General features: G+C 35.7%; 2 protein-coding genes across 3 annotated transcripts in view; one reads left to right on the top strand and one right to left on the bottom strand.

Moving 5' to 3' along the window:
• The window catches only part of elmod2 (ELMO/CED-12 domain containing 2), a 10,672-nt gene extending 9,775 nt beyond the window's left edge, over positions 1 to 897 (top strand). For both annotated transcript variants that reach the window (XM_081362293.1, XM_081362294.1), the window contains exon 9: positions 36 to 897. In XM_081362293.1, the coding sequence (XP_081218419.1) occupies positions 36 to 193 (158 nt within the window). In that variant the 3' untranslated portion in view covers positions 194 to 897. The remainder of the gene's footprint in view (positions 1 to 35) is intronic.
• A 1,831-nt stretch (positions 898 to 2,728) lies between these two features.
• ucp1 (uncoupling protein 1) lies at positions 2,729 to 10,631 on the bottom strand. Its single transcript, XM_081359988.1, has 7 exons — positions 10,520 to 10,631; positions 9,839 to 9,972; positions 8,794 to 9,001; positions 8,484 to 8,681; positions 6,471 to 6,572; positions 4,547 to 4,727; positions 2,729 to 3,452 (listed from the first exon to the last, which is right to left on the bottom strand). Exons 2-7 carry the CDS (start codon positions 9,962 to 9,964, stop codon positions 3,338 to 3,340), a joined length of 930 nt encoding a protein of 309 aa, XP_081216114.1. The 5' UTR covers positions 9,965 to 9,972; positions 10,520 to 10,631; the 3' UTR covers positions 2,729 to 3,337.
• Between the last annotated feature and the right edge of the window lie 778 nt (positions 10,632 to 11,409).

Below are 11,409 nucleotides of genomic sequence, written 5' to 3'. Positions count from 1 at the left end.
CTCTGTTATGGTCACGTGTTTCCTCTGTCTGGTAGGTTACCTGGCGTACGAGTTCGATAAGTTCTGGTTGGAAGAGGAGCCGGAGAGCATCATGGAGTTCAATCGCTACCGAGAGAAGTTTCACGACAAGGTCAAAGGGCAACTTCAGGTGCCGGAGGTCACGCTCACCATGACCGTGGGCCCAGAAAAGTGACTTCAGCATTCCAGCATCATTTCAAAGACAATGGGAAACCGCTACAGTTGATTGTTTTCTTTTTCCATTGATAGTTTTTAGTTGGGAAATGTACAACGTGCATGAAACGTTATTTGAATATAAATGATTAAACAGCAACTGTATAAAGTGTACATCAAGGGTACATAGCTGGTTGTTTAGCTACATTTACCCGGTCAGGGAAAAGACTTACACTGTTAAGTATTACTAATAACACTTTAGAAGTGATATTTTAAAGTTCCCCATCACACTTGTTCGTTTTGGTCGTGCACACATGACTCCTGCTTCTTAATGTTTACCCATCTCAGGAAGTTGACGTTTCTGTTCATAAGATGTTAGGAAGTTGTTTTCGTTCTGTATGCAGATGATTCGACCTCTTTGCATGTTAAAATGCGTTTAAGTTGTATTAAACCCTCACCCGTCGTTATCCTCTGCACAATTCTTTGATGTGGCCTAAGTATTTAATGTCTAATCTGTTCTGCGAATATTATTATTATTATTCAGACCTCAACTCAATTCCAAAGTACAGCATTTTTATGCACAAATGTCAATGTAACACTGTGTTGTTTTATTTATAAACGGTGTTTGGTTTTGAAGATGTAACTTTTTATTCCTGATGACCCAATTAATTTTATAGTGTTGGATTCATACCTAATGTTGAAGAATAAAATTAGTGACTGAACATTATTACGCAATGTTTGCTTCTTTTCATTAGAGCTTTGGCAATATAAGAATTAGTCAAAATATTAGTTTTGAAAATTTCTTTTTTTTTAAATAGGTAATTCAATTAATAAGGTTCATGATTTTTTGCATGTCTTCCATCCTATAACTGGTCACCATTTCATGTAATCATTTGTATTTACCTTTTTACCTTTACTAGATGATCGTACCTTATCCTGTGATGTATGCATTTTTTTAAAACATTCCTTGTAGTCGCTAAACAAATATGGTCATAAAATCTACACCAAGCAAAATGCGATTACATTGTTGCGTCACAAAAATGAGTTTAACCAATGAACATCTTCATGATATCATAAATATTAAAAGGGGTTATATATAGATTTCAGAAACTCTTGTTATTAGCGACACCGGCGGCCGATAAGTGAAGCCCGCAACTATTGCTCGTGCACATGTAATGTACAAGTAGAGACTGAACGCGATTCAAGGACCTGATAGGCATAGGCGGTAGCCTGGTTAAAACCAGACCCTTCTCAGTTGAAACTGAGTGAAGGGTCTGGGGAAGCTATGTAGACGAATCATTTCCAAAGGGGCGTCACCCTCAGCTTGATTGACAGGTGATCTGACCAATCATACTTCGCCATCCGCCATTTTGTCCGACAAAGCAGTCAGGAGAGTAGATTAACATAGGAGGATTTGAACTTGAAAAACGGAGTGTACTGACGCCTTTCCGTGGTTAAAACAACATTCCTTCTTATGTTTGTTCATGTTTATTTGAGGCTATAAATTAACTAGAAGGAAGAGATGATCGGTTCACAAGAACAGCTTTAACTGATGCTCTACAGCGATCTGTCACGGCACATTAAAGAGCAACAAAACGGTATTTATTGTTTAAATTTCTTTAAAAAAATTACCAAATTTGAAAGCTGAGACTTTGTTTAATATGTTTAATATCAAACGTAACCGAAAAGTAGCTGTCCTGTCTGCCAGCGTGTTGTCAGTCTCCTCTCTGCTCCGCAATGTATTTTTCACTGCGTGAGAACTCCTTCAGCGTCGCTGCGCTGTCGTCATCATGTAAATCCCTCCCCAACGTTTCTGATTGGTGCCGCGATTTCAGCGGCACAGTAATGAGTTTGAATGGGCTCTTCTCCAGACTATCCTGAAAAGAAATTCGCCGGAAGTAGTCTGGGTTTTCCCAGGCTTATAGGGCCTAAGTTCTTTTCGTAAGTGAATAGACTTTTGAAATTCGATTTTATATTGAAGACAATTTTATATTTAAAATTCTGTTAAAATACATTTGAAGCATTTACATTTAACGAACATCCTGACGCCGTCCACGCTGCTGAGAGTGACGGTTAAAAGATGAACGTGCGGCGCGCGCTTTCCTCTCAATAACAAAATAAACAGAAAGAAAATGGCAGCAGTGAGAATCTGATCATAGCGATGTGGATACGTTTGCACCTTCTCTGCAATTATCTGCAAATCATGTCGACAGACGAGGTAAGTAAAATTACACGATGATGATAGTTTGATTATAAAGTACTGTATATTTGAGACTATGCTATATAGTTCTGGCAATGTGAGACCGTTTGAATAAACGTGAAGCCTTTTGGTTTTCCCGGGGAAAACGTCCCGAGTCCTCAAACAACAGTCTACAGGCTTTCATAGGTAAATCCGGAGAAGGTCTCGTTTTTTAAGTTTCGTTACAAGCTGTTCACACATTGGTAGTAAAAAGCAATTAATAGGCCTACATTAAAATTCTAACTGTAAATATCGACAATTATGCATCAGCATGAATGCATGCCTAAAAAATGTTACGAAGGGAAACTCATATTTGTTAAAAATCAATCTTATTTCACATAGTATCACAACTTAATTTTCCACAGTCCCCATAAAGACATCCAGAAGTTGTATAAATGTGTTTTATTGATGCAGACATCTTTGTGTCCTTATAGGATTCCATTGATGAGGCAATCTCACTTTCTAGGTCATTTCAGGTTTACGTGTTGGAAAAGTTTTAGGGTTAAATAGACATTAAAGTAAATGGTTGCTTTAAACAAAGCACTAATTGCTTAAAAAATGAGGACAGATAAATATTACATAAACATTATGTACATTAACATATCAAGGGGGTGAGGGGTGAACATCCTCTTCCATTTCAATCTGTGTGATAGATGATCAGTCGTTGTTCAATGGCTTCATAATTATTTATACATGAAAAATGCCCTGAAGGAGAAAGGATGGTGATCATGATCTTGAATCCAATGTTTCAATCAAATGCTCATTGATGCATCCCTTATTGTTGCCTGTTCAGCTTCCAAAGCGGAAGTCTGAAAAGTGGAAGTTTCTGCGCCTGCGCTCGTGTTTTCATCGTCCCGTCAGTGGTGTTTAAAACAGCCGCTCATGTGAGTCCGTGTGTTTGAAAGGATGTTAGGTCAAGTTTAGCATCTACGTGGTGGCTTCGAATCTGGCCCTGGACATCATCAAAGCCCTCTTCAGCTGCTCGAACGACACGAACATCACCACGTTCCAGGAGCCCAACCTCAGGAAAGATGGAACGAAACTGAAGGAGAAAGAGAGAGAAAAAGTTTCGCCTGTTAACGAAAACTATAACGATAAAGATCGTTCTAATAAAAACATAGTTGTGAAACACCACAACTTTAGCGGCGCAGAGAAACAATATTGTTGTAATCACTTTTAAAATGATTTTTGTTTCCAGTTGATGAACAATAAAACATTGACAGCCAATCAGAATCCATCCTGCTGTGAAGAGCTTGTGCATTTAAAGTGACAGACAACAAAACCGCAGTGCAGCATTGGATCAGGTTTTATTATTATTCACCATTATTTAACCAGGATGCAAATGTGAAATTTACAAGTAGTCTCCAATAAAATTTCGTAATGTAACACTGATCCCAGTCGTACACTAGGCCCTATAGAGCTGGTGAGTCCCGCCCCTTCCGTAAAACCCCGCTGGACCTCAAAGTTGAAAAACCGTCAATGCAAGTGAATGGGAGAAAATAATTATTTTCTGATCCAGTTTGAATTGTGCCATGAATGTGAACATATGTTGTCTGTGAATTTTTTATATAACTCTTCATGTTACGAGTTTGACAGTATATGGTATGATTCTTCAGCTAGCAGTTGTGGAAAAGACATAACGAGAAAGACTACATGTCGCCTATGTGACGTCACCCCATAAAGTTGACTTACCCGTGGTTTTTTGCCAACCTCAACGATTTTGTCCTCTGCCTGAAAGAAGGCGGTGAAGTGCACCAAAGACACAGCCATGTTTAGCGGGATCCGTGAGCTAGTGTCCGTGTGCGAGTGGTGGTGACGTTTCAAACGCGTCGAGAGTTGTAGTCCACAAAGTGCTCTCACACAAAGTCTAACCGTATCAAACTTCTACCAGCTAAATTGTGGCATTCTTTACACGAAAAGTTATATAAAAAATTAACAGACAACATGTGTTCACATTCATGGCACAATTCAAACGGGACCAGAAAATAATTATTTTCTCCCATTCACTTGCATTGACGGTTTTTCAACTTTGAGGTCCAGCGGGGTTTTGCGGAAGGGGCGGGACTTACCAGCTCTATAAGTCGTAAACAGCATGCAAGACAGATAGGATCAGTGTTAAAGTGTGTGCTCGCTCACCCTTTGTAAAAGGCGGTTGGTCCCTCTTTGGTCATCATCGTCCAGGCGCAGTTGATGGAGCTTCTGTACTGACCAGGAGGAGAGTTCATGTAGCGAGTCTTCACCACGTCCACTGGAGACGCGATCACGGTCGTGATGAAACCAGCGCCGAACGCAGACACGAAATGACACGGAAGATTGTCTGTGATGCAAAAACAGGAACAAATATTACTGATATGTGTGTTTGAAGGCTCTTGTTAATTTCATTAAATGTGTCCAGTGCAAGTTATATATAGTTAACTAAAACATAAAAAAAAATTCATTACTTGAAATAACAAGTTAACTGAAATAAAGTTATATATTAAAAAAATATATTTCATTGCAACATTTCTCATTTTCATTTAGTTTAACCCTCTGGTGCTCATTTTTGACCGAAAGAGTTTACGAAAAATGTAGAATTTTTTACTACATCAGAATGGTACGAAACTTAGTAAAGGTTTTGGCGCTTACTATGTGAACACACACAAACAAACAAAAAATCATGGACATCTTTTGAAAAGGTTAAATGGTCCTGAAAAAAATAGTCACACTTGTATTGTTCGCGGTCAAAAATGACCGCATTGGAAATTAAACAAATCGAAAACAAACAAATTTTATCTAGTGCAAACGTTTGGTACTGCGCCCAAACAAAATCTTACTAATAATTTTTTGAGATATCAACCTTAAATTTGGAGCATAACTTGTTTAGATTTATGGCTTTTATTTTCTCAGAGTTCTAGAGTAAAACATTTTTTGGAAAATATATTACTTTGTCATATATCATTTAAAAATATTATTTTTAATTTAATAATATTAGTTTTCATGATAATAATAAACGTAAACTTCTACAACTTTTTTTATTTGTTTCAGCAATAATCTGCTAAGTGTCGTCTTTAAAAAAGAGACCAAACTTACGTCTGTGCTCCAAAGTTTTCAAGATTAATTACAGTTTAAGTTGGAAAATTTATTTTCAGGTAATACATGGACTAGATATACATAACTATTCCATATATATATATATATATATATATATATATATATATATATATATATATATATATATTTTAGTACCATAAAATCCTCTAAAAATTACAAATTATTAAACAAAAATTTTTTTTCGAACTACAATATAATACGATAATTTAATAAAAAACGAAGAAATATACGGACATATAAAAAAAGACAAAAAACAACAAAATTAATAAAGAATGAACTAAAATTAAAATGGAAAATATAAAAATATATATTTTAAATATATTTACAGTTTTTACTTTAAGTTTTAGTAGTTTTGTAATGAGAGATGTAGCCTAATTTTGTAATTTTTATTTCGGATTTGGTTTTAGTAATTTTACTACTTAAAACATTTCAAATTCTTTGTTGTAAATAAAAAAAAATAGAACTTTTTCAGTTGGCAATGTAGCATTTCTGATTTTAGTTTAAGTTAACACTATCATGACTGGTGCGTTCACAGGCCTTCACTAGAGATGTGCTGATATCATGTAATGGTTTGCTGGTCACCAGTATCTTATCTGGTGGAAGTGGTTTGTACTGGTTGGTTCCAACACGATCCACACTGGTTATTGGAGGTTGGACAGTAAAGGAAGGGTGTGTGAGCTTTTGACCAATCACAGACGCTCCAGCTGTGTCACCTTATGGACTCTTGGCCTGATTTCGAGGCTCAGTCACACACTGGCACACGCTTTGAGTTTTGGGGAACGTGCTGAAATCATATTTTATGGATTCAATGATAATAAATAAAAATGCTAAATAAAAACAAGATGTTATGCTACATGAACAGGACGTTGGGAGCGACATCAAAGAGCTCTTGTTTATTTAAATATCCAACTGGCTTTTTTAAGGTTCCTGATTTCCAGGCGTACTGTGAGTTTTCAGTCGTGGGTCTTACCTGACAGGAGTTTATGTTTGAGAATGGCTTCTTTGATGAGATCGTAAGACACCAGCTCTGTGCAGTTGACCAGGGCGTTCCTCGTGATGTTCGGCAGAGTTCCTGTATTCACACAAATCACATATAAATAAGCATCAAATCATCAGTGCTGTTTCTTAAGCAAAGCCAGAGCCGGCATGAGAAAAACGCATTAGCCAATATATATGCTGCGCACATCTTGGAAATACATTTTTCAAAATATATTACGTAATGTACTTCAATATGTGAACAAATAGATGACTGATTACTAATGTGTTGAGAAGGAAATCGGATGCGTATCATTATACTGGATCTGTGCATCAGTTCTTAAAGTGACAGCAACCTATAAATACCTCCTACCTTAATGTTAATCAAACAACAAATCACAGCTTTAACAAACATTTATCTATTTTTAATTTATACAAGTATTGTGTTATTTTAGATTTAGGCCTGATTATTAGCCTACATGTCTGTACCTGAATACACTTATTTAGACAAATTTGTTTGTCTGTTTGTTTGTCATATCTGTTCTGTTACAGTTAGTAACTGACGTGTAGATTACATTTGTACAATTATATGAAAAAAGAAGATTGAAATAAATGATAAACTCTAAAAACTCAACTTTTATCTTTTTTTTAGGTTTGATTCTAATCAATCATAATGTAACATTATTGGAAAAATAATTCAGTACAAAAAATGCTAAACTTAGACAAAAAGTCATTTTTATTGTTAGAATTGTTTTTTTCATAATATTTAGATATGAATCCAACTAGAAAAACTTTATCTTTAAAAGATATCTTTTAGTTAGTCAAATACCAAATAGCATATAATGGGTCTCTATAGCCATCTAGTGGCTAAAATGATAATTTTTTACTTTAAAATACATTTTCCAAAATATGGGCAAAAATTTTACACTAAACCATGTCAAATTATTCATGCTATCCATATAAATGCAATTTAAAAAAATTGAGTCTTTTATAAAGTGCATTTTACATAAAACGCTGTTTTGTATAAAAACCTATTTAAAAAAAAACATTTATTAATTTATTTATATAAATTTAAAATATATCATAAATCCTCCAAAAACTGCACACATGTGGAGTAAAAACATTAATAAACAGAGTAAAATTACATTTGTAAAAAAAAAAAAAAAAAACTATTATACTGTTACAAAATTACATGTTATTGTCTGGGGTCTCTGGAGACCCCAAAAAACACGAGTGTGGACATAAATAAAGACCATCAGAGGGTTAAAAGTGTGTTTTAAGTATGGGAGTAACGAGACCCTCATTTCACGATTCGATATATGTCACGATACTGAACTCACGATACGATATTATTGCGATACTACAAGTCATATGGTAAAAGGTTAACAAAAAATGCACTTTTGATTAAAATACTAAATTTGCTGTTACATTGTGGGTGTAAATGAATATCTTGGACTTGGTGCTGGAAACCCAATGCACAGGACAATAGAGACACCAGAGTAAAAATATTCATGATTCTGAAGCTGAAAATATTATTTTAGACGAATACTGCACTCTGTCGTTGACTAGATATATTTAAAATAATGTTGGCCACTTTTACTGGTAACATCAGAGATTTGGCATTATCAGGACACACAAATATTCCCCCATTGCATTACTATACATTATATTCAACATTATATATGGTAGATTAATGTACTGACACTAAAAGTCTGAAAACTTGAAAAAAAATTCTCATACAGAAATGTTTTATTTTTGGGTGAATTATACACATTGACAGATTGTCACTATCCATGATACATATCGCTGCATTTTTTAATTGTGATATATTGTGACACGACATATTGTTACACCCCTAGTTTTGAGTAATAAATGAAAAGTAGCGTTACATAATTTTTTTGCTGATCCGCTCTGTGAATCAAAAACCGTAATATGATCCAAACCGTGAGTTTTGTGATCCATTGAACAACTATTACTATTACTATACACACATATAGTTAATACACACCTTTCCACAGGCCTTTGAGGCCCTCGAGCTGGAAGATCTGCCTGTAGGCCTGCATGGTCCCGTTGTAGCGGCGGCCCACACCCTGCAGGTTCATCTGGGCCTGGAAACGCACCTTCACCACATCTGTGGGCTGAGCCACGGACACGGCCATCGCTCCTGTGGTGCAGCCCGCCAAGATCCTCACGCCCACGTTAGGGTCTGCAAGGCCAAAACCAAACCTTCATCCCAATGCCCTCACTCTCGTCTAGCAGATCTTACTCTAGTCTTCTCTGTGCAGTGGTGTGTGTGGTGTATAGAGAGCTGAACTCACCGTCTTTGCCCCGCGTGTAGAAGCTCTTGACACTGTCGTAGAGGCCGATTCGTATGGATGCGAAGGCCATCTGCCTCTGAAGACCTGCGATTAAGCCGTTGTAGAGCGAGCGCGGGCCCTCGGTTCTCACCATGGTGCTGATGGTCCCGAACACACCTCGGTAACGGATGCCCTTAGCAGCGCCCGTCACCGCCTTCTCTCCCTGGATCTGGGACAATACAGGGACACGGACAGATTGAGTTGCAATTATGTAATAATAAAAGAAATTAAAACTGATGTATCAATGCAACTTTAAAAACAAAAATGTGTTTTTGTTTAATATATATATAGGACTGGTTTCACAGACGGGGTTTAGATTAAGCCAGAATTAGGTCTTAGTTCAATTAAGACGCAATAAAAAAAAATGCAATAAAATTGATCATGCAGGGGGAATATGTTTAACATATAATATTTAAATATTTTTTTTCTTTCAGAAATCCGTTTAAAAAAAGAGTGTATACATTTACAATTTTAAATGTTAATACCTAACAAAATTCCAAAACTACCCAGATTATTTATATCATATTCATAAAAATATTATTAGTGCAAAAACATAATAATATAATATATTGTAATATTTCAAAATATATTAAAATATATAGGCTATTTCAATATAATTTAAATCAATCATATTCAGGAAAATATTATATACAAATTTTAAAAAGATTTACAATTTTAAATTATTATGTATTATACAATAATAAAATTGTATGTATATATGTAGCAGATTATAATAATTTAAAATAGTTTTTTTATATTAATAATATATTCTTCAGAAATCTAAAAAGGAAGGTATATATTTACATTTTGATTTATTTATTCATACAAATATTATTAATACAAATTAGAAAAATTTATATAAATATTAAACAGAAATAAATGAATTAACAAAATTCCTAACTACCCAGCTTATTTATATATAATTTATATAGACGTCTTATTGGTGCAAACACAGTAATGCAACAGCTCAGAGTCCAGAGGCTGTGGTGGGACGTCCCGTCCGTACCTGCAGGCGCACTTTAGCCGTGTCCAGGGGGAAGGTGACCAGATCAGCGATGCAGGCGGCCGTTCCTGCACTGAGGACCTTCACCGCCAGAGGAGGAGGAACATCGGACGGCTTCAGACCCACCATACTGACCGCTGTCAACACACACACACACACACACACACTCATTCTTCATTATGACCATCCTGCACATTTCACATTACTATAGTAAAGTCACACCTTTGAGGTGTGAAAACTGAGATGCATCCTGGGATGCTTTTACATGTTGCACACAATACAGCATACTCTATTTTTCATTCATTAAACATATTTCTTAAAGAAATTCATATTTAGGCACACATTATAATTGTCTGCAACACTAATTCCAAGCATTTCAGCAGAAGCCTTGTGTTAAAAAACTTTGTAAAATCATGAGAAATATAAACTCAAGCGTTTGACCGGCGGTGTAAATATTTACAACACATGCAAATGATCTCCAAGTAAAGATCAAAGTGTGTCAGCTAGCGTGTGTACTCTCATAACACAATATTAATAATAATACAAGTAATACATTACACTACTTTAAAGAATATGATTATATATCAGAAATTTTTATACCGTATTTTATAAAATATTTGATTATTAACTCTTGTTCTGATTTACAGACCACACACACACACACACAGCTGTAAGATGACTGACCTGCGAGTGAATTCCTCTGTCTGATGGAGTGACAGGGCCGTGAGGATAAAAACCAGCGCTTCGGAGGGAAGAGGACAGGTTTGCTCCTTCTTTATATATCATTCTCCAAGACGGGCTTTTCCCTCCTCCGCTCGGGGAGGTGTTCCTCTGGGAACGATTACTGGCCAACACAAAGTCCAGCCTCCAGCACAGAGTCCAAAACATCCCACATCCAGATAAACAAGCCTTTCAGATAACTTGGTGGACACAAAGCTGGCCAAAACTTGAATCACTGCATCAATGAATGACTACAATTACAACGTGTTGGTGTGTAAAAACATTCCCTTCAGCTTTAAGCAGGATAGTGTGATTATATCTGTTCATTGCAACGCTGATTGGAGATGTTTGTCATATAGCTAATAATGAGAGTGCAGATGGCATTGAAGGAGTTCAACAACGCTCTCGGCCAATAGTAGAGCCGGGACCGTCCTGCGGGGTCTCAAAGATGATTGGCTTCATGGCAGGGTGGGAAACCAAACAACAAAACTTTAGGAATGTCTATAAATTTCTGTTTAACAGATGGAAGAAAACAGTTAATCACTGCACCAGTCTAATCAAACACAATAGTACAACCTGTACGTTCCTCAACAAATATGTTCTGCCCATTAAAACTAAACAAAGTGCTCCAATTATAGACTTTTATATCATTAAAAGTCAAAGACCTCTCTGGTTCTTTGAGTAAATATGGTTAAATTGATATTGAACTGATTTCAATATCTAAATTGAATTGAACCATCAATATCATAAAAGGACCGATAAAATGTGATTTCTCTGTCACTGCTTTACCAAAAAAATGTAAATGATAAATTTATATTTCAATTAAACAAAGTATTAATAATTATAATTAAAAA

This window comes from Scardinius erythrophthalmus (assembly GCF_964197995.2).
Source record: "Scardinius erythrophthalmus genome assembly, chromosome: 3".
Lineage (NCBI taxonomy): Eukaryota > Metazoa > Chordata > Actinopteri > Cypriniformes > Leuciscidae > Scardinius > Scardinius erythrophthalmus.
This window is presented reverse-complemented; position numbering and strand designations above follow the sequence as displayed.